Below are 23,802 nucleotides of genomic sequence, written 5' to 3' on the forward strand. Positions count from 1 at the left end.
CTAGATTAGATTAGATTAGATTAATACTTGTTCCATAGATCATGAATACGACACTTCGTAATGATGTGGAACGTGACAGGTTAATAAAAGATGTCTGTACAAGAAATTACATTACACAAAATATTGCATGACACTAATGATTAAGTTTTTTTTTTTTTTTTTTTTTACTTACTTTATATCTAAAAATTCAGCCAATGAGTAGAAGGAGTTGTCATCTAGAAATTCTTTTAATTTATTTTTAAATGTTAGTTGGCTATCTGTCAGGCTTTTGGTAGGTGCCCAAAGACTTTTGTGGCAGCATAATTTACCCCTTTCTGTGCCAAAGTCAGATTTAACCCTGCATAGTGAAGATCATCCTTTCTCCTGGTGTTATAGGTATGCACACTGCTATTACTTTTGAATTGGGTTGGATTATTATCAACAAATTTCATAAGGGAATATATATACTGTGAGGTTACTGTGAGGATCCCTAGATCCTTAAATAGATGTCTGCAGGATGACCGTGGGTGGGCTCCAGCAATTATTCTGATTACACGTTTTTGTGCAATGAATACTTTTCTACTCAACGATGAATTACCCCAGAATATGATGCCATACGAAAGCAGTGAATGAAAGTAGGCATAGTAAGCTAATTTACTGAGATTCTTATCACCAAAATTTGCAATAACCCTAATAGCATACGTAGCTGAACTCAGACGTTCTTCTTACTTATTGTTGAAGCATAAACTTGGATCCTGTGTTAGGTAAGTTCAGCAGATTATTGTTGATTCTTAATGGGGATGTACTGTGTTCTACCCTGTAGAAGAATGGTAAAGTTAAATAGCTAGAATGAGTAAATTAGAATGTTAAAATTGGCAAATGGTCATAATAATAGTAACAAAACCCATAACTATTTTAATCTAGTGAGTAGTAGTATAACGTACACTGACTTAAAAAAAAAAAAAGAAGAAAGGAAGACAAGGTTGCAGCATGAAGAAGGAGTTGTGCGACATGAACGAAAGTTAGTAGTCATCTTCTTACATCTGAAAGATGACGTCTACTCACATTCCACGCCAGCCGCATAAAGGTAGCGTGAGTAGTGGCAGTATGAGGATGCAAAGCATGTTCGCTGTAAATACGCTCTGTGAGGATCGTGAGCTTTAGTTACGTTTAAGATTTACCGTCTCGTGATGATGTTACTCAAAAATGCTCTTAAGGCAACAAAGGCGCAATTATCGGCATCTCACTGAGTTTTAACGAGATCGTATAATAGGGCTACGAGAAGCAGGGCTTTCCTTCCGCTATACTCCAGAAAGACTTGGCAGGAATGCAGCCACTGTAAATGACTGCTGCCACGTGATAATGAGAATGTACTCCGCACGGCCAGGTGAGCCAACCGAAGACCATCGTTTTTGGTGTGTGGCTCTACGGCATTGTAATGCATCTGCAGCACCAATTTTAGCAACAGTTGGCACCTCATTGACACAACGACCTGTTACAGATGGTTACTACAAGGACAGCTCCGAGCCAGACACCTTGTAGCGCGCGTTCCACTGACCCCAAACCACTGTCATTTGCAACTTCAGTGGTGTCAAGCGAGAGGTTATTGGAAGGCAGGCTGGAGGCCTATTATGTTTTCTGATGAAAGCTGCTTCTGCCTCGATGACAGTAATGAAAGTGTGTTCGTTAGTGCCTGCAAAAAACCTACCTGCGTGCTAGACACACAGGATCTACATCTGGAGTTACGGCTTGGTGTGCAATTCCGCATGACAACAAGAACACTGTCGTGAATATTCCGAGCACCCAGAGACAATGTACGTAGTCTGATGATTCGAGCTGTTGTGCTGCGATTCATGAACAGCTTTCCAGACGGCGTTTTCGGATAGGATAACGCACGCCCACATACCAATGCTGTCTCCATTCGAGCATATATGGGACGTGAAACTTCCTGGCAGATTAAAACTGTGTGCCGGACCGAGACTCAAACTCGGGACCATTGCCTTTCGCGGCCAAGTGCTCTACCAACTGAGCTACCCAAGCACGAGTCATGCCCCGTCCTCACAGCCTTACTTCTGCCAGCACCTTGTCTCCTACGTTCCAGACTTTAAAGAAGCTCTCCTGCGAACCTTGCGGTTGGTAGAGCACTTGCCCGCGACAGGCAAAGGTCCCGAGTTCGAGTCTCGGTCCGGCACATAGTTCTAATCTGCCAGGAAGTTTCATGTCAGCGTACATTCCGCTGCAGAGTGAAAATCTCATTCTGGATATATGGGACATTATCGAACGCCGACTGCAACGTCATCCACAAAAAGCGTTAGCCGTCCCTGAATTCAACGACCAAGCGTAACAGACATGCAAGCCCATACCACAAACTGACGTCAGGCACCTGTACAACAAAATGCATGCACACATATGCATTCAACGTTTTGTCAGTTACAGTGGTTATTGGTGTCCCAGCATTTCTTAATTTGAATAATTTATCTCTTGCTTACTTTTACCTGTGGCCTTGCAATGTTAAACACTTAAATATCTTCCTTAGACAAATGTATTCCTGAAATTTCATTACACTATATAAATTATATTTCCGTATAACGAACTTTTTTCCGTCAGTGTATATTATTACACGGCTAGGACGGCGAACTCGTCATCCATTACAGCTGCAGCCAACCTCTCTACGACTTCGAGTGGAAAGAAAAATCTGGGTATCAATATTTCGCGTAATTATTGATCACATTTAAAAATTTAAATTGCTGTCCTAGTCTACTCATGAAGAGGTAGATAATATGTCGTCGAAATGTTAACGCAATAAGTATTAAAGGTAGAAACAGTACATGTATTGAGCCAATGAACGTCACAGTGTGTGAATTACCCGGACTAAATTCATCCAGCATTTCACCCAAAATGAGAGCACATAGTGATTTTGCAATCTACAGACTTTACACATAGTTTCAGGACTTCTCTAAACTCTTTCTCGATGAAACGCCCATCAAAATAATGAAAGGAAAGAAGTTTATCGCTCTGTACATTCCTGCTCTTCATGCACTAAAAATTCAGCATCAGGCGTTATGTTTAAATTTATCACTTCTTCTTGTAGCGCTGGTAAGTTCCTATGGGACCAAACTGCCGAGTTCATCGGTCCCTAGGTTTACGCACTACTTAGTCTAACTTAAGTTAACTTACGCTAATGACAACACACACACCCTTGTCCGAGACAGGACTCGAATTTCCCGCGGGAGGGGCCGTGCGAACCGTGGCAAGCCACAAAAGACTGCGCGGCTATCGCTTCTTTCCTGCTACATCTGTCCGCATTATGCAGTACAGACGCCACATATAACACTGAATTAATTTGCAGAATTTTATCAATGTAAATACACAGTTTAAGAGAAACGGCGTCATAAACATTTAGAGGCGTGAAAAGCTCGTTATTTTTATATTGGAGCGCAAATATTTCACACGTTAACTTAATTGTAAAGTAATAGGACGTTTGAAGTTGTTGTATACCAATGAGTTAGATTAATTAAAGAATTGGCGTGATATAAGTTATAATCATATACTAATATAATCGGCAACAAACTGCTTAAAGCGTTTTGTGCTATATTGAACTTAATAGACATTTGTTACGAGAATGAAACGACAGCCCGCTTGCACAAATGTCCGGCGTAGAATCTCTTACCAGGTCATCAGCGAAGACGAAGATGATGTTGGGCTGCTGTGACGCCGCTATAGCACCTTTGGATTCCAAGACGAACAAAACCCACACGGCAGCTAGCAGAAGGCACATCTTATACTGCAATCAATCAAACACAAATTGATTACGAGGTGTAGAGTTCGAGTAGACTTAGCCTTGTTCAGCAGTAACCTAGGCGTGCTGGGAAAATTACGCAAAGTGTTTGGCAGAGATTTATTGGTATGTCTGTATCACATTTTTGCATTGAAACACTTACAAAATAGGGACACCAATGTCGATTTTACCAGAAAGTTAGGATTAATCTTGTGAGTGGTCAGAAGTGAATCAGCAATGCCCTGTAACAATACAACAGCGTAGGGAAAGTACACGGATAGCTAATACTGAATACTATCCCTCTACCTGTTTCCTGGCGGCTTGCGCCAGTAACATCCACAAACGCCAAACAGCACAACAAAACGCCACACAAAACGTCACACTTTACGTTTCCGAGGAATTGAATTGAATTTATTGTGGTCCATAACTAAGCGATCTCTGCCTCTTTCATTAAACACCACTTGTGATAGAGCTGCTTAATCGATTATGGAAGAAAGTCAATCGCGACAAAATCTTTGAATCCAACCGAAAATTTACGTCAGGTGAATTCCATGTTTATACATAAGATATATTTAGAACAACAGTACAATATTGCTGACTGCTTGTTGATTGCACAGATACAAATGATTCTTCCAAAGCCGTATTGTACGTTTCCTATTTCAAATGTCGTTCTCAGTATAATTCAATGAAATGATTGTTTCGGAAAGAAACATTTGTTAATCAGATACTGGAAATTCAAACCTCTTACAACTACGATCTAAACGCATCAGATGAATAAATATCACCAAAATGTAAATGAGATTATTCATTCCTCCATAACTTCTGAAAATTTACAGAATCGGGAAACTTGAGAGCAGTTTCAGACTCAATGCAAGAAAATATTCCAAGACGGGACATTTTATACATACATCCTTAGTACTTTTAAAATTCGTAAAGAAAAGAGCTTAATTTATTTTTCTAAGCTAGCAAACAGTTTTGAGGATGTAATAATCAACTCAGAAATGAAACTTCCTGGCAGATTAAAACTGTGTGCCAGACCGAGACTCGAACTCGGGAACTTTGCCTTTCGCGGTCAAGTGCTCTACCAACTGAACTACCCAAACACGACTGAAGCCCCGTCCTCGCACAGCTTTACTTCCGCCAGTATCTCGTCTCCTATCTTCCAAACTTTTCAGTTCTCCTGCGAACCTTGCAGGACTAGCACTCCTGAAAGAAAGGATATTGCGGAGACATGGCTTAGCCACAGCCTGGGGGATGTTTCCAGAATGATATTTTCTCTCTGCAGCGGAGTGTGCGCTAAAATGAAACTTCCTGGCAGATTAAAACTGTGTGCCGGACTAAGACTCGAACTCGGGAACTTTGCCTTTCGCGGGCAAAGTTTGGAAGGTAGGAGACAAGGTACTGGCGGAAGTAAAGCTGTGAGGACAGAACGTGAGTCGTGCTTGGGTAGCTCAGACGGTAGAGCACTTTCTGGCGAAAGGCAAGGTTCCCGAGTTCGAGTGTCGATCAGGCACACAGTTTTATGTGCCAGGAAATTTCATGTCAGCACACATTCTCGGAACTCAGTAATGGTTGCTACCACTTAAATAGACATTCAAACAAATTTAATATCTCAAAGAGAAACTATTTAACTGCTGTAAATTAAAATAGCACTAACCCATAGGCAGCTGAGTTTTATTATTAAAGAGATCTCTCTGCTTTCTTTGTGATATCTCATTCCTTTAACTGCTTGTGTAAAGTGGTGCAGACTGAAGCGCCGAATGAAAATTTGTATCAATTTGAGGATTGTTACTTGGTTCTCCTGCTCAATATGCAGGTGTGTCAGTCACTTTGCCACCCTGGCACAGTGCCACTCAAGAACTGCATGGACTATACTGGAATACATTTACAATGCTCTGACGCATGTTGTCAGGCGTTGTCGGTGGATCAAGATAAAAAAATCCTTCAACTTTCCCCATAGAAAGGAATCCGGGGACGTCAGATCCGTAAAGGTGCGGGCCATGACATGGTGCTTCGACAACCAATCCACCTGTAATGAAATATGCTATTCAATACCGCTTCAACCGCACGCCAGCTGTGTGCCGGACATTCATCATGTTGGAAGTACATCGCCAATCTGTCATCCAGTGAAACATCTTGTAGTAACATCGGTAGAACATTAAGTAGGAAATCAGTATACATTACACCATTTAGGTTTCCATCGATAAAATGGGGGCCAATTATCCTTCCTCCCACAATGCCGCACCGTACATTAATCTGCCAACGTCGCTGATGTTCCACTTGTCGCAGCCAGCGTGGATTTTTCGTTGCCCAATAGTGCAAATTATATCGGTTTACGTTACCACTGTTGGTGAATGACGCTTCCTCGCTAAATATAACGCGTGCAAAAAATCTGTCATTTTCCCGTAATTCCTCTTGTGCCCAGTGGCAGAACTGTACACGACGTTCAAAGTCGTCGCCATGCAATTCCTGGTGCACAGAAATATATGTTCATGTAGCATTCTCAACACCGACGTTTTTGAGATTCCCGATTCTTGCGCAATTTGTCTGCTACTTACGTATGCTGATTAGCCGCGACAGCAGCTAAAACACCTACTTGTGCATCATCATTTGTTGCAGGTCATGGTTGACGTTTCACATGTGGCTCAACACTTCCTGTTTCCTTAAATAACGTAACTATCCGGCGAACGGTTCGGACACTTGGATGATGTGGTACAGGATACCGAGCAGCATACACAGCACACTCCCGTTGGGCATCTTGATCACAATAGCCATACATCAACACGATATCGACCGTTTCCGCAATTGGTGAACGGTCCATTATAACTTGGGTAATGTATCACGAAGCAGATACCGTCCGCACTGGTGGAATGTTCAGTGATACCACGCACTTATACGTTAGTGACTATTACAGCGCCATCTATCGCAAAGCAAAAAAGGTGGTCAAACTAAATCATTCATATTTCTTTACGTACTACACGAATATGTAATAAAAAATGGGGGTTCCTGTTTAAAAATCGCAGTTGATATCCGTTTGACCTATGGCAGCGCCATCTAGCGAGCCAACTATAGCGCCATCTGGTTTCCACCTTCAAGCTAGACGAGTTTCGTTCTTTGAAATTTTTTCGTTTGATGCTTCTTTCGTGAGATATTTAGCCCGGTCACTATCAATGGACCAGCATGTATATTTCGGATAGGCTATCAAGCATCATTGTAAAATTCAAAGTGGTTCGCGGGCACTCCAGGAGCCACTCTGAGACAACTTTGCGTTCGACAATGGCTGCGCCAACTCACTCGAAATCTGCCGCAGGACCGGGGTCGGTAAACCTCACTAGGGCATGCAGCTACAGAACAGATTGTACAGACCTCAGCAAGAAACATTTCGCTACTAAATGAGCAACAGCTGAGGCTGATGTGGTAGAATGACGATCTGCAAAGACTGTGAATTAGTTATTGAACTCTAATAATGTAAAATATTATTCACAGGTTCCCAACAGCTATCCTGACTTCAAGCCGAGCTGTCTCTTCTCAGCCCCCTGTAGGACGTATCACCCGCAAGTTCCACCTCCAATGACTTCTACCTATCTACAATCGTCCTGTCACATTAACTAACACATTAAAATATGTTGGTCTAACATTTGCTCATCATCTAACGTAGGAACCTCTTCTACTAATCATTCAACAGCAAACCCACTCCACGTATATTTTAAAAATGGTTCAAATGGCTGTGAGCACCATGGGACTTAATATCTGAGATCATCCGTCCCCTATAACTTAGAACCACTTAAACCTAACTAACCTAAGGACATCACACACACCCATGCCCAGAGCAGGTTTCGAACCTACGATCTTAGCGGTCGCGCGGTTCCAGACTGAAGCGCCAAGAACCGCTCGGCCACTACGGCCGGCCCTAAGTTCTACCAGACCCTCCAAATCCAAGAATGGCAGGCACACCACGCTGCTTTCCACATCTCCGTACCTCCCTTCACTTGTATCCTCAACTATCTCATCAAATTCGCACCATTCCTCCACCAATATCTAACACTTTAGAATATTATATTCTATTCACTAACTGCCTCTGAAGAATTTGGTGAACTGTCTCAGGAAATAAAAGAAGAAAGAATTACAAAAAATATCTTTAATCGCCTTGAAAGTAATACCATCAGCTGCAACATTCTTCTAATATAGATTGTACCGCTGTTAGAAATTGTCAGCAGATACCTCTTGTGGAATCACTCAAAGCACAGTTGTCACCCATTGTTGGATATCTGCAAGTCTGCTAATCTTCGTGAACGCTTCTGCTCTCATCCTCAAAGACACCTGTCAAAATTCCGCAAGCATCCATCACACTCGATCGATGTTTTCTCGGATTGTATGTGTTGAGCCTAAAGCAGATTGTTCTCGACACCGTCCTTACCATCTCTGCAGCATTTAAACCACTGAGATGCACACTTCAACACCATACACTTGCAAAAACATTCCACGAATCTCCGTTTTCCTAATTTGAAGCAAAATTTAGTGTTAACGCATTAATCCGTTTTTGCTCTCTGTCTTGCAATGGCATGAATGCGATGGATACTTGCAGAAATCGGTGACTGTCTTTGAAAATGATAGCAGTAGCGTTGAAGATAAGGAAAGAAACTGTAAACAGTACTGTTCACAAGAATTCGGAGACTTTGCATATCCGACAATGCATGGCCATGGCGCTTCGAGTACATCAGCTATAAGTGGTTGCTCACAGTTCCCAATAGCTTTGCAACCTATGTCAGAGGTGTGCTGTAGCTAATGCCGATTATTTTGGGAGTCAGAAAGATATTTTATGTGTAACTATTGTTTCCTTTACTTTCAGAGTTCATTCACCACAAATTTAAGACATTCCTTGTAAATTCCAGTAACCCTACTGTTCCCTCAGTCCTGGTATGCTGCTGCCCGTTTACTAACACATCCCACTCTCCCCACAACTACACACACTCCATACCCTAAACCAGAACAACTACAGCCAACTCGTCTCCCAGGCAAGGAAATATGTCCCGATACTCATCCAAACTATTAACTATAATTCTCTATGTGTCCCCCACCTCGTCATCATCCGATAGTCTGCAGATGGTGTGCACGAAGAGGCAAGTGTGTGCAATTTTTAGCATGTTCTGCAAGATTATTACATGCGGTGAGTATTTCTTGCCGATTTCATGACAATGTTCCTTGCGTGGTTAGGAAAACTGATGTATTTTCTTACTTAATTTTTTTGTTTTTACGTATTTTACAATAAATGCATCTTATAAAGTTAAATAACAGCAGACAATGATTACATTTTCCCTCCATATTAAGACATCCAACACCTGCAAATTGATATAGAAACTTAATTGTTACAAAATATTATTATGCCCTTTTTATTGAGGTTGAATTTCTTGTCGTGGCATTCTTCCAGCCCCTGAGCTCTGGGAGGGATGAGGAGGTAGGGGGCGGGGGGTGAAGTTGGACATCCTCTGGTTGTGGCACTTTGCACTAGGTCAGTCGATCCCTGCATATCAAGTTCAGCATACAGCCAAATGATTCTGGCAACCCGACACCAGTGATCTCCATTAGTGTAGCTATGTAATTAGAACATATTGTAGCTGGACAAGTTTATACTTGCATCTGCCTCTCCATGATCTCAGCACAGACTGAGCATTTGCTACAAATTTGCAAATCAGTAAGGGGAGGGTCATTGATGGACGGCAGGGGCTGTGCTTTCGCTCTCAATTTTCAACAGAGTAACACCCAAAATAAAATAAACTACCCTATATCCTTCCTCTCCAGGAGCTGATCTTAGACTCAGTCTTATTTCTGTCAATTTGCAGATGGAATATGGGAGGGGGATAATGGGGAGGGAAAGGGTTAACAATAAACTTAATGAATTACTCAGTTCATTTGATATCAAAAGTTTATCGCAAGTGGGAGGGGGAAGAGTTGGGGATTTCCCAGAGGAGTGGGGTAGGTGCCATAAATCAATTAACCGAATAATAGGTTATGAGGAGGATGAGGGGAAGATGTGGTGGATTTCTCAGAAGAACAGATTAAGTCCTGGGGTCATATATCAATTAGCAAACAATAGGTTAAGGTGAGGGGGAAGGGAAGAGGTTGCATGAAAAACGACTAAGGGAAATAACAGGTTAAGTTCATAAAGCAATCAGCAGTCACAGTTTAATTATTTTGCATATCGATCTTATATCAAAAGTGCGCCTGAGCGAACTTTGCCCTAATATTCACAGTTGATTGAAAGTCATAGAGTAAGATAAAGTGATTTCTTGCGTTCCGCAAGGTAGTGTTATAGGTCGTCTTCTGATCCTTATCAGCATAAACGATTTAGGAGACAATCTCAGCAGCTGTCTTACGTTGTGTGCAGATGACAATGTCGTTTATCGTCTCGTAAAGTCATCAGACCGTGAAAACAATTGCAAAATGATTTAGATAAGATATTTAAATCTTGCGAAAATTGGCAATCGATCCTAAATAATGAAAAGCGTGAGGTCAACCCTGTGAGTGCTAAGAGAAATCCATTAAACTTCTGTTACACGATAAATCAATCAGATCTAAAGGCCATAAATTTAACTACAAACTTAAGAATTATAATTATTAAGAACATAAATCAGAAAGAACGCATAGAAAATGTGAAAATGTGAGGAAGGCGAAGCAAAGACTGCGTTTTATAAACAGAACTCCTAGGAGACGCAACACATTTGCTAGAGAGACTCCCTACAATACGCTTGTCAGACCTCTTTTAGAATCCTGCTGCGTCGTGTTGTGATCCTGATAGGGATAAAGGAGTAAATCGAAAAACAGGAGAGAGAGTGTCAAGGACATGATACGTGATTTGGGTTGGAAACCATGAAAACAAACACATTTTTCGTTCTGGCGAGATAGTCTCACAAAATCTCAGTCATCAACTTTCTCCTCTAAAGGAGAAAATATTTTGTTGACGGCGACCTACATAGGGAGGAACGATCATCATTATAAAATAGTTGAAATCAGAACCCACACTGTAAAGAATAGGTGTTCTTTTTTGTATTGTGTTCGACAGTGGAATAACAGAGAATTAGTGTTATGGTGGTTCGAGAAACACTCTTCCAGGCACATAAATGTGTTTTGCAGAGTTAGCCATGTAGATGTTGATTTATTTCCATTTCTGAATTTTTGTACATATTTTAGATATTTTTCCACATTTTTAAAAAATTTGTGTTATGACTCGATTCATCTATTTGAGTACTGGCTATTCGCCATAAGCAAACTCCATTTCAGAATCCGGAGGAGGTAGTTGTTAATGGAATATCAGTTAATGGCAAGTGGTAGTACCACACAGCAATACTCAAGTAAAGGAAAACAAGGTGTGACAGAAGTGATGTAGACTTCCTCTCGGTAGAAACCTGTTATGCACACCATTCTGTTGACACAGTGGAGTACTTCCTAATTATCACATGCAAATTGTATTTCAAATTCAAGATGGGTTGTATATGCCTTAGAAGACTATATTTTTAGTGGATGATTTGTTAATAGCGGGAGGCGAGGCAACAGGTAGCAGTACACTACAGAAAAGGGTACAGGCAGTTGTATGGTAGATGATCACTTGGTGGAACACACCTGGTTCTTTTGCTGAGATGGTGCAACGTCAGTAATTTGTAAGCTAGTTGTATTTAAAAATCAGGATAGGTCTCTATATGTCATAGAAGGCTGTGCTGAGTGTATACGAAAGAGAACATTCTACTCCACTGCATAGCAATTATCAAGACCTGGAAAACGTTGTAAGTTGTGTGCTCTCTACCTATAGTTTTAACTGTATACCCATAAGCTAGGAGGAGATTGTTTCGATGGACCTTGTTAAAGTGATATAACACACACCAAAATTCGGAATGTGCAAATGTGTCAAGTGGAGTTAAACCATTCCCTGTAAAAAATTTTGTATATGAAGAATATATTGGCACTGCCGTTGCTCTCCAGTTTGTCTACTGGTGATTTCTCTCTTGTAAATACGTATCACTGAAGTAGGAGGACACTGATAACAATTACAACACAGTTACTATACATTTGTGCTATATTAATGCTGCAGAAGCCCAATTTGTGTTATGAAATTTTTTTCGTTTCACCTAGTAGTATTTACAAAACTATATAAAATGCAGTAAATAAAGCGGGCGAAAAGGAATACAAGTGTCTCAAAAATGATATCGACAGGAAGTGCAAAATGGCTAAGCAGGCTTGGCTAGAGGACAAATGTAAGGACGTAGAGTCTTATCTCACTAGGGATAAGATAGATACTACCTACAGGAAAATTAAAGAAACCTTTTCAGAAAGGAGAACCACTTGCATGAATATCAAGAGCTTTGATGGAAACCCAGTTCTAAGCAAAGAAGGGAAAGCAGAAAGGTGGAAGGAGTATAGAGACGGTCTATACAAGGGCAATGTACTTGAGGATAATATTATGGAAACGGAAGAGGATGTAGGTGAAGATGAAATGGGAGACATGATACTGCGTGAAGAGTTTGACAGAGAAATGAAAGACCTTAGTCGAAACAAGGCCCTGGAGTAGACAACATACCATTAGAACTACTGACAACCTTGGGAGAGCCAGTCCTGACAAAACTCTACCATCTGGTGAGCAAGATGTATGAGACAGGCGAAATACCCTCAGACTTCCAGAAGAATATAATAATTTCAATCCCAAAGAAAGCAGGTGTTGACAGATGTGAAATTTACCGAACTACCAATTTAATAAGACACAGCTGCAAAATACTAACGCGAATTCTTTACGGACGAATGGAAAAACTGATAGAAGCCGACCTCGGGAAAGATCAGTTTGTATTCCATAGAAATGTTGGAACACGCGAAGCAATACAGACTCTACGACTTATCTAAGAAGAAAGTTTAAGGAAAAGCAAACCTACGTTTCTAGCATTTGTAGAGATAGAGAAAGCTTTTCACAATGTTGATTGGAATACTGTCTTTCAAATTCTGAAGGTGGCAGGGGTAAAATACAGGGAGCGAAAGGCTATATATAACTTGCACAGAAACCAGATGGCAGTTATAAGAGTCGAGGGGTATGAAAGGGAAGCAGTGGTTGGAAAGGGAGTGAGACAGGGTTGTAGCCTATCCCCGATGTTATTCATTCTGTATATTGAGCAAGCAGTGAAGGAAACAAAAGAAAAGATCGGATTAGGTATTAAAATCCAGAGAGAAGAAATGAAAACTGTGAGGTTCGCCGATGACACTGTAATTTTGTCAGAGACAGCAAAGGACCTGGAAGAGCAGTTGAACGGAATGGGCAGTGTCTTGAAAGGAGGATATAAGATGAACATTAACAAAAGCAAAACTAGGATAATGAAATGTAGTTGAATTATGTCGGGTGATGCTGTGTGCATTAGATTGGGAAATGAGACTCTTAAAGTAGTAAAGGGGTTTTGCTATTTGGGAAGCAAAATAACTTATGATGGTCAAAGTAGAGAGGATATAAAGTGTAGACTGGCAGTGCCGAGGAAAGCGTTTCTGAAGAAGAAAAATTTGTTAACATCGAGTATTTGTATGCAGTGTAGCCATGTATGTAAGTGAAACGTGGACGATAAATAACTTAGACAAGAAGAGAATAGAAGCTTTCTAAATGTGGTGCTAGAAAAGAATGCTGAAGATTAGATGGGTAGATCACATAACTAATGAGGAGGTATAGAATAGAATTGGGGAGAAGAGGAGTTTGTGGCACAACTTGACTAGAAGAAGGGATCGGTTGGTAGGACATGTTCTGAGACGTCGAGGCATCACCAATTTAGTATAAGAGGGCAGTGTGGAGGGTAAAAATCGTAGAGGGAGACCAAGACATGACTACACTAAGCAGATTCAGAAGGATGTTGGCTGCAGTAGGTACTGGGAGATGAAGAAGCTTGCACAGGAAAGAGTAGCATGGAGAGCTGCATCAAACCAGGACTGAAGTCCAAATCAAAAACAACAACAACATTTACAAATCCTTACTTGCAGTATCACTCTGTAGCGGAGTAGACTGATCTACTGGTATAGCATCTATTTCGTTTGCTAAAGCTCTATTAATTTTTTGTAACACAGATTTGCTGATGCATATTCGACACACTCTATAGTTTTCCTAATGCAACGCCTGTAGAATAAGAGAACCATGAAATGACCCTTTTTCTTAAAATCTATGGAATAGCACGATCCATATTTAGATACATCACTACTGTCTAGTCCTGTTGCATCCTTCCTATATCGTGAACAGCCAAAATAGACGTGTGCAGGCCAATGAATATCATAACAGAATTATCACTTTCCCTTCAGTGAACTCTCACAAGATAGTCAATTAAAAATGTTTATCTAGATGCTTCTGTACATACCCGATAATATCAGATATACTTTTTTATGGCGAGAATGTAGTCACTGGTAGCTCTGTAGTTCTCCAGAGCAATGATCACAGATCATCAGCTCGCCGCTTTACCTCACAGGATGTCTCCCGCAGTCGGAGACGAAACGTCAGGAGAGAGTATTACACAACGACCACAGCCTATCAGCCCGGACGTTTTAAGTGATACCTTGCTACAGCACCTCTAGTCATTCAGTGCTTAGTGTAGTATCTGTATGATATCAGATTTAGATCAGAGCAGAGCATATCTTCCACCAACCCCCCACCCCTCCCTCCCCCACACATAGACGTAGTGAAAATTCGCTCCCTTTAGTTGACTGATAGTGCACTGTGTGATCTAGGTACGTATATGTGGAACTTAAATAGTGTTATCAAATACAACAGCTCTCTGAGACATGTCAATTGTCTATATGGGGACTGTAACAAGCAATCAGATTTGTGACACTAACGTCTCATTGTACTAATTTTGCCACACGTGTATGTGAGAAAGTGTTATATTACCTGCAAAATACTCTCCTGGAGTTTTTTCTCAACGGTAAATACCTCTCCGTCGTGCAAACCGCATCTGTCGTATCATCTACCACAGAATGTTGTTGTTGTCTCTCCTCATGATATTCCCATGATTTTATAACGATAAACAAGGACATTCATTAATGTAACCTCATAGGGATTTCTAGCTCACGAACAAGTATTCGTAAAAATGGTAGGTTCAGTGGATGTTTTTTATCCCACTTCTTTTGTGGATCATTAAATAAATTTCCAAAACATGTCTAAAATGAAACCACCCGAACATATGCTTTATCTCACTACAGATGCTCACTCGTAGGTATTTGAGAGTAGTTAATGTTTCTAGCGGTAGTGATTGTACAGTAGAAGATATATAGGCCTATTTATCTGAGATAGTTACCAATATTTCCGTTCAGGTCAGTTGCAATTGCAATCACCGAGCACCATCAGGTACTCTACAATTTGCTCCTTGCTTCTTTTAGATGTGTACATCGTCTGTGAACATGGTGCCACTAAACGAATACCTGTTTGCACAGTGCATAGCGAAATGTACGTTGTGCCCATATTTGTGATTTCCCTTTCATTCCACCATCACGCACTGATCGAATAATTGCCGGTACATCTCCATACACCTCATGAGAAACACATTGTCCTTCCTCCGACTTTTTTCTCTGTGACATATGGTAATGTAATAATGTTTATAGTAATAAGGAATACCAACACAGTTTCACTAATTACGAACTTATATTCTTCTCAAAACACAAAAAGGAGACATCCACTGCCTTCGTCATACATATCTAATTATGGTTAATCTTAGCACAGGCTTTCTTCATTTGCCATTATCGTCACACGCTAGTCCATTACTGCATCCAACACTGCAGTCCAAGGTTAGGCTGGCGCAGTAGACGCGAAACTAAATATCGACACTAGTGACGTCACTGCCCACTTTTATAAAGATACTTCATCATTTTCCCGGTATTCATTTATTATTTAGGGGTCTAACCACGGTGATGGTGACACCCTGTACTCCAGTAATGGCCTCCACACACACACAATTCCCTCCAACCACTCTGGCGCATCTCGACACTCGCTCTCTCAACACGTCAAAATCGATTTTTCACCCTATCGACCTGTGCCGAGTGCAAAGTTATAGTAAGGGCCTACGGACCCCTTCCAGTGCGTATGATGTGTAGTGGATTTCTTTCTCCACTATATATGCGTAATATGCTACATCCAGTGCCCTCTCCATGCGGAAATCGTTGGAATCCAATCTGTTTGGCAGTTTTAGACTGAGCTTAACACTGTGCAAAAGTAACAGTAACATCATAATATATTTTCGATGGTTCCACGCTTGTGATGTAATTATTTTAGTAACGGCTCATTTCTGGAAATATCCTAATGGAAAGAAATTTCACAAAAAAAAAATTAAATCTTTCCTTTTCTGTTTTTGATTGGTTACATTCTGTGTCTCAACATCACCTTTGTAGTTTGTTTTAAATAACAACCCCTTTCTTCGACCATTCCTATTCAATGCCGGTGGTGGTGGTAGCTGACAATCCTATAGTGTCATAGTCCTCTAAGACAACACTATAGTGGTGCCATTGATTTTTAACACACTAAGAATGCAATGGTGAATTCCTCGTACAGTGGGTACATATTTGTTTCAGTGTGGTATTTGTTTAAATTGTGGCATAGCAATGTTTGTGAAAATACGAGACTGTGCAAATTATTTAAATTGGGATGGTGTACTTTTTTAAATATCATACTGTGCTTATTGCTTGAATTTCTGCATGTCTTCTTTTTAAAAAAGTGAGAAAACGTCGGCAATATTATAATAAATTATCAAAGAATTCCAAATAGCAGTAGGATATGCCCATATGTTATAGTGCTTACTAGAAGATGTCACGATATCATTAATTTACTGTAATTCAGCAATCCCCCAGACACACACTGTAGCATAAAGTGTATGTCATAAATTATTTTAATATTTCCCGCCATTTTGCAGAATATGTCACGTCATCACTAAATTACAGTAATTCAGTCGCACTTCAGTCTCATACTGCATTTGAAAGAATTTTACCTCATTCGTTATGGTAATATTTCCCACATTGTTAATTAGGGTTCCTCTGCTGTTGATGATCATTTCACTACTGTGTACATGCCTCGAATGTAGAAATTCAGACAACTCTGCAGTAATAGAGGGTGTCGAGGGGGAGCGGTGGACCTAAAATTATTCCTATTGATGTAGAGCGAGTGGAGTTGGGGAGGGTTGGGGTGACTTCTTTCAGATCAGGGCTGGTCGACTTTCTCCTAGTGGAACTTCCAGTGGTACGGTTTTTAAAAATATTTTCATTACGTTTTAAAAAAATTTTGATATGAAGTTTTCAACGAGCGATTATAATTATACGAACTCGCCCTTACTCTACTACACAAATTTTATAATGAAATGCTAGTTCTCTCCTTTATAGAACAGCACTGCTGTGAAATAGGTGGGCGCTTAGAAAACTTATGTACTAACAACGATTCAAAAGGATACGGTACGTGAAAATGGGACTACCTCTGGCTTAGGTTCTTATTGACACAGACCACACATTGTGGATTGATAATCTTGATTTTCCTGCCATTTTTGTCTCACAGTTGCCTGAGAGCCGTTGATGGGCACGTGAGATGTACTGGGTTACATCCTGACCTTGAATGTACAACGCACAGTTGGCGGAGAGGAGTGTGCGCGACCTTGAGGTAAGTTATCTGGGCTCGTATGCTCACTGACACGCTGCTTGACAATACTTTTATCGCAACCAGGTGAAAAACAGGGAAACTGAATACGCGACAATTACCACTTGTGGATTCTCGCGTCTCATATCACTGAAAACCTCATTACCGATGTAAAAATGCCATGCATTTCAGTATGTCGTTTCATAATAAAACCGCTTGAGAACGTGAATTACATTCCTACATCTGAGGTACACAAGATACACCAATTAATAAAACTCACTACTAGAAGTCGTAAATTTTTTAAGCTTTAAAACCAGAAGCGATGTCTTATAGTTTTTGGTAACAAAGTTTACGTGGCAGTTGAAACCTGTCGATAGTTGGTGATGTGGATAACTGTCAAAGACTGCTTAAGGAACCTTAAACAGCGCACGGTATTCTGGCGAAATAGCGTTTGCCCGTCAGTTTAGGAATGACTTTATCATAGGTGGACAGAATACTCACAGTTTGTGGCGACCCTGACGAAGAGAGTACTGTTCTGGTATTGACAAAAGGCAGCTAAAAATGAGGCTCAAATCCTTATCTTAATAGATGAGGTCATTGGAAATAAGGAAAGCTGCTTTTACTTAAGATAACGGCCTTATCAAACATGTATCATTTATCTGTATCATTACATCAGTTTCGAGTACTGTACAACGACCTCCGCCTTTAGTTATAATTACTTACTCAAGGACTGATAAGGTAAGGAATGAGGTTCTACGAAGAGGAAAGTAATATTTGGAAAACACTGACAAGAAGAAGGAACGGGATTATAAGACATCTGTTAAGACATGAGCGAATAGCTTTCGTGATATTAGAGGGAGCTGCAGAGGAATTGCTAGGGGACCCCATCAAACCAGTCAGAAGACTGACGATTTAAAAAAAAAGTGAGATAAACAGAGATTAGGGCTGCTGTGGTCGTTGCAGGACATATTCAGATTTATTAAAATGAAAAAAATAAAAAAAAATATAATGACAGTCCTAGGCCACGATTCGACACATACAAGAATTTGAAAAAATATGTAGGTCTCAGACTCCTATCGTTTGGGTAAAGTTAACTCACTCATCTCCATCGTCTGCGTCGACATTAAAATACCAGACTGGGAGGTGACCACGGAGGTACTCACTCTGACGTCGTACTAAGCTGTTCATCGGAAGAAAGGGGGAGGGGATTATGGAAAGCAATCAAGTTTACAATTTAGTAGAGTGTTACGTATAAAGAACGTTAGCTGTTTGAAAATTTCTGGTTCAGATATGAAAACGGTAGTTCAAAGTACTATGGAGGCTGTTGTGTACATAGTTCCGCGTAGTCAGCGCGTACACAAATTTCCCACCAGAGCGCGCCCCGCTAAGCACAACAGCACAGGCGCAGCGCTCGTCCATCTCCGCACTGTCTTAGAGACGGACCAAATTCTGCTTCCACCGAGCCGTGTATTAATATGTAACGCAGCCAATGAGATTGCTGCTAACGTAGAAGCTTTTCACCTTGCGGATCACACTCTCGCAGTGATACCTGAACGCGCGAGGTATTATAACGAGTGTACACACCTCCGATTGGTTAGTCTGTATTTGTCTACATTAGTCTGTACCAGTCAGCATTAGTCTCAGTCAAGTTTCAGTCTGCGCCTAATAAGATTATCATCTTTCTGTACATAGCCATGATGAGAAATGTATAGACACTTTGTCAAGTATCAGAGATATGTGAGAATAAGATTAACATACCAAGACCAAAGGAACTTCAGATTGTCAATTGTAATAGCATCCAGAACCAAGTTAAGTTATTTTCATGCTGGTTATTTTTTTAATAAATGTGTGAGAAAATTAATCAAGTTCTGTTTAAAGTGGGGCACCGTCAATCTCCTACTCTAAGTGTGCAAATGGCATTCCTGTCGTCTGACAAAAGGCAGAAGATAAACACGCCACGATAAGACCACGAGACATATTGCTGACACTCGCCTACTTTCTTAGAGCGACAAGTCATATAATGTGATGGTGTGTGTACCGAAGGTCTTACAGTACGCACACCACAGAGGCCATCAAGCAAAACATGGTAAGTTACTTTCTGAATCTTTATAAGTTAATGAATTAGCCTGATACAAGACAGTTCTTATTAGTACAAGTAGCTGCATAAGCAATGCCAAAACAACATTTATCTTTTTAAATCTACATACGTACTTCACAAATAATGTTGTTGGGATAATTAATAGTTTGAATTTTGTATATACTCTACATATTATTTAATTTTAAAAAAACTTGATTGAAGAAGCTGGTGTGACGTAGCTGATGGCGGACGTCACTTCAGGACGCTTTTGTTGGTGTTCTGTTGACGTGAAGCCACATCGAAAGCATCCTTCCTCGTTCGTTTCTGCCCTCACGAGCCACAGTTACCCAGCATAGGGTGGGGACCATGAATGTTTGCAAGCTTTGCGAGGAGTTGCCCAGCGTCTTATTACCGTAATCAGGGACACTGAAAGGTGGCGACAGTGTGTGGAACACGTAGAAGATAATGCTTCAGATGTGCCTACTTTAATGTTTTCTGTCAGCAGATGGAGGAATAAAACATATTTCTTCTTCTTATTCTTTTACTTAAAAACTGTTATAGACTATGGTAATTTCTTCCACATACCTCCCATCATTTCTCAACGTTTCCCTCTTCTTTCTTCTGTCAAAGTGGCTCCACTTTTCTTCTTAAGTTTTCCGTGGAAATCTTTGGAATCCGATAATTTCTTTTTGAGTGATGCTCTTTCCTCAGTATTTTGTGGAGTAAATTGGTGTTTGTCCAGGTCCCTTCCAACGTCCTTTCACTATGCCTCATGTGTTTTTATCGTACCTATGTCCGTGAACAATATTTTTGTCAGCATGTAGGGAGTCATACTTCGAGTGAAGCCGTAGATAGCTATTCACCTGATCTTAATCATGTCTGTAATTGTTTCAATATGTGTCTGATGTTCACTGTTATGGCACCTACTTATTGTGTTTGTTCTTTAACTTCTCTCAGAATTTACCTCAGCATTTTTCCTTCTACGATATCCAGTGCTTCTTCGATCGCCTTTTTATCCAGAGTTAACCATTCTGGCGCATTGAGTGCTCCTGGGGGGGGGATAACTGTGGAGTTGTATGTAAGTCTAGCATTGGTGGATATTTATTTCTAATCATATACGCCTTTTGTGAGGTAGAATGGTGTCTTCATCCTATTAACTCTTCAGTTAATGGCTTTTTTCTCTCAAATGTCTTCTTCAATTACTTCTCCTAGATACGTGAACTTTTTAGTTCCCTCAACTTTTCCTTATTTACTATTCATTAGTTTGGCGTTGCCTTAATATTTGTCATAAATTTGGTTTTGTCAATGGAGATTTGTAAGTCTGCTTTTCCAGCTTGATCTTTAAGCAGTTTTGTTTGTCTAGTGAGCATTCCCATTGAGTCTGAAAAAAACAGGTCATCTGTGAAAGTTAAACAGTCTATTTGCAGTTTGTCTCTTCCGTTACCAAATCCGACTTCCTCGTTGATTTGACCCTTTCCTAACGATAGTCTCAATTCCCTTACGAATTTTTCTACAGCACAATTAAAGGACAGTCAGAATAAATTACACTTACTATTATTAGTAACTTTTCTGTTATTTGAAAATCTTCGTATCGTTAGGTGGGCTACGTAAATATAATAAACTAAACCTTCCGCATTAAATAGTTTTCCATTGTAATCGCAACTCCACGTAGATGCCAAATGGTATGAAGTGTACCCTACACTTAAATATGCGTATCTTGTATATAAGGAAAGATTACAGAGTAGGTTTATCGTTCAAAATCACATTTGAAAGGAAGCTGTTTGTGAGGACGTAGCGTTACGCTTCGTGTAAGTGGGAAAAACTCTAACAATAATTCGTCAGCGGCAAGATTGTAGCCACTGATTTAGCATTCTATGTTGGTGGTGATCAAAATGGCCAGGAGCCCCATGAATATGTACTACAAATACGGAATTTATGTGTACTGGTTATGGTTAACACCACTGCTTTTAATGGTATCAGAGCGTGGATTGCGATGGAGGAGTACTGTCGACGCTCTGGACACTAATGATACAACCTTATCGGACCAACAATTTTGAAGTTTACAATCGTGAAATCTTCTCTGTGACGCCAAGACCAGCTGCCGCGTAGCGCACGGCCACGCAATGTACGGACGCAGTCCCAGCAGTCTTTAGAGGACATCACGCAGCTGCGTCCATTCACGCACACACTGCGCCGGACAGGTGACAGTTTGGTTGGTTGGTTGGTTGGAGAAGGAGACCAGACAGCGTGGTCATCGGTCTCATCGGATTAGGGAATGATGGGGAAGGAAGTCGGCCGTGCCCTTTCAGAGGAACCATGCCGGAATTTGCCTGGAGGGATTTAGGGAAATCACGGAAAACGTAAATGAGGATGGCCGGACGCGGGATTGAACCGTCGTCCTCCCGAATGCGAGTCCAGTGTCTAACCACTGCAGGTGACAGGTCTCGCTGATAGAGCATAGACCAAACAGCTGGCGCTGCTGGTAAAGACAGCAACTACTTAGCATAGAGCTGAGACGTGGTAAAAATTGATGTTTTGAAGAGCGAGCCGCAGCGCGTTGTGTGAAGCAGTCGCCCTCCGTTTCTAGCGGTGGCGCCGCTGTGACAATTGCAGCTTTTGTGTCTCCCTCTGGTAGGAAAGGGGAAAGGTTGCCTGTTCACGTGCATTTAAGCGGCGAGATCAGTTCGGCAGTTGGTCAGACGGGGCTAGTCTAGTCAGTTAGAGTCGGGTCAGAGTGGGGCAGTCAGTGTCTGTTTGTCGTCCGGAGTGCTAGTATGTGTTAGGCCGCCAGTCTGATCGAGTGTGTTCAGGCAATGGTCAGTGGCGGTTGGATCGATCGGTTGGTAGGTCGCGCACTGGGACACAAAATGACTGGTCCGTCTTGAGGGTCAGTGCGTGAGAGGTTGCCACGTGAGTCCAGTGGGCCGCGATGTATAGCGAGGGGTAGTGGCTTCGCGGTCGACACGAGAGCAGCAGGAGTCAACCCACGAGAGCGTTTTGGGCGTGCTGCGCCAGGTCTTCACCAGACATCGCAGTTTATTAAAAGTTAATCGGCTAGAGATATGCTGTTTCATTTACTTGTTAAATTCGACTTGTGTTCTTGGTCAGTCCTCGTCCCCAGCTTGCTCGTCTGTCTCCCGTAGCATTGGTTAGGCAGTTAGTGTCTGTCTGTCTGTCGGTCTGCCGTACTTCAATAGCTGCCTCTGTCATGTTTTGTCGGATTCGTTGTTAAAGAATTTATTGCTTAAGGTGTAAAGGTCGAACTCCCGAAATATGTTTTTATCTTGCCTATCATCTTGAGAGGCGAAGCATGTGTAATGTAGAGCATGTTTGTACATTTTATGTAAGACAGCATGTCATGGGTTTTATTTAAATGGTCATTTTAGTATAAAAAGTTGATTCTCTTCCACCGTAAGAGTTGCACTCTCGGTGGCAACTTTTTTTTTTTTTTGTACCATTTCCATCCCTCCTACGAGGTGCATAGTTTATGTGTTTGTGTGAGTTTTTAAAATTTTTAGTTTAAAGGAATCTGGTGTGTTGCAGATTTGCACCAGTTAGTCTTTCACAGGTTGTTGTGAGCGATCGTGACTACGGCCGTGTTAAAAGGGAGCGGCAAGCTTCTCAGCCCGAAAACTCATACTGTCATACTGTTTAATTGGTTTTGATCAGTTACCCACTGGCAACTACTTCCACTGTCACATAGTGTGATTAAATGTGTTAATGTTCTTGATGAATAGCTAGTAAATACAGTAAATGCCTTAAGAAAAGGTTTTGAAAGTAAATCCACGGTTCAAGAGGCTTCTAGTGAACCTCAGAGATATGTACTCGGGTAATCTCTCAGCAATTCTGCACAGTGTAGACAGACGAAAGCGTAGCACTTTCCGCCAAGGAACGCTGGGGATGTCGATGTCTGCTGATGGATATAAGTCGGAGGCAGCAGCAGCTACCGGGACATCCCGAATACGGCGACAGGTCGATGCTGCGCCGAACGTCATCGGATCGCCTCAGCAAACGGGAGGCAGTAGTCTCCAGGTCTTCTCATCAGCGGTTGCGAGGTAGGCAGCTCACGGCGACGGACTAAAGCCAGCACATAGCCAGTTCAGAAGGCAGTACCCAACTTGGCGGATGTTAGCAGCATGTGACAGGTTCATTCAGGTACATGGTGCACTGCCACTTAGTTCACAGATAGGCTTGGAAAGCTGAGTATTTATTACTGCTCTTCTCTGGGCTCATCAGCCTTCTACACTGCTGTGGCAGACAAAACTACTTTCGTCCGGCAAAGGCAGTACGTTCTTTGATTGCTCACTGAGGTGGCACATAGCAACCGTAACTCGTGAAATATTAATTCACTTTATT

General features: G+C 41.2%; 1 protein-coding gene across 1 annotated transcript in view; it reads right to left on the reverse strand.

Annotated features, from left to right (window-relative positions):
• Positions 1-14,208, reverse strand: part of LOC126355273 (arylsulfatase B-like) — a 76,437-nt gene extending 62,229 nt beyond the window's left edge. Inside the window, exons 1-2 of the mRNA XM_050005561.1 lie at positions 14,122-14,208; positions 3,650-3,763 (exon numbers count right to left, since the gene is read on the reverse strand). Coding sequence (XP_049861518.1) covers positions 3,650-3,757 — 108 coding nt within the window. The 5' untranslated portion in view covers positions 3,758-3,763; positions 14,122-14,208. The remainder of the gene's footprint in view (positions 1-3,649; positions 3,764-14,121) is intronic.
• Between the last annotated feature and the right edge of the window lie 9,594 nt (positions 14,209-23,802).

This window comes from Schistocerca gregaria, chromosome 3, assembly GCF_023897955.1.
Source record: "Schistocerca gregaria isolate iqSchGreg1 chromosome 3, iqSchGreg1.2, whole genome shotgun sequence".
Taxonomy (NCBI): Eukaryota; Metazoa; Arthropoda; class Insecta; order Orthoptera; family Acrididae; genus Schistocerca; species Schistocerca gregaria.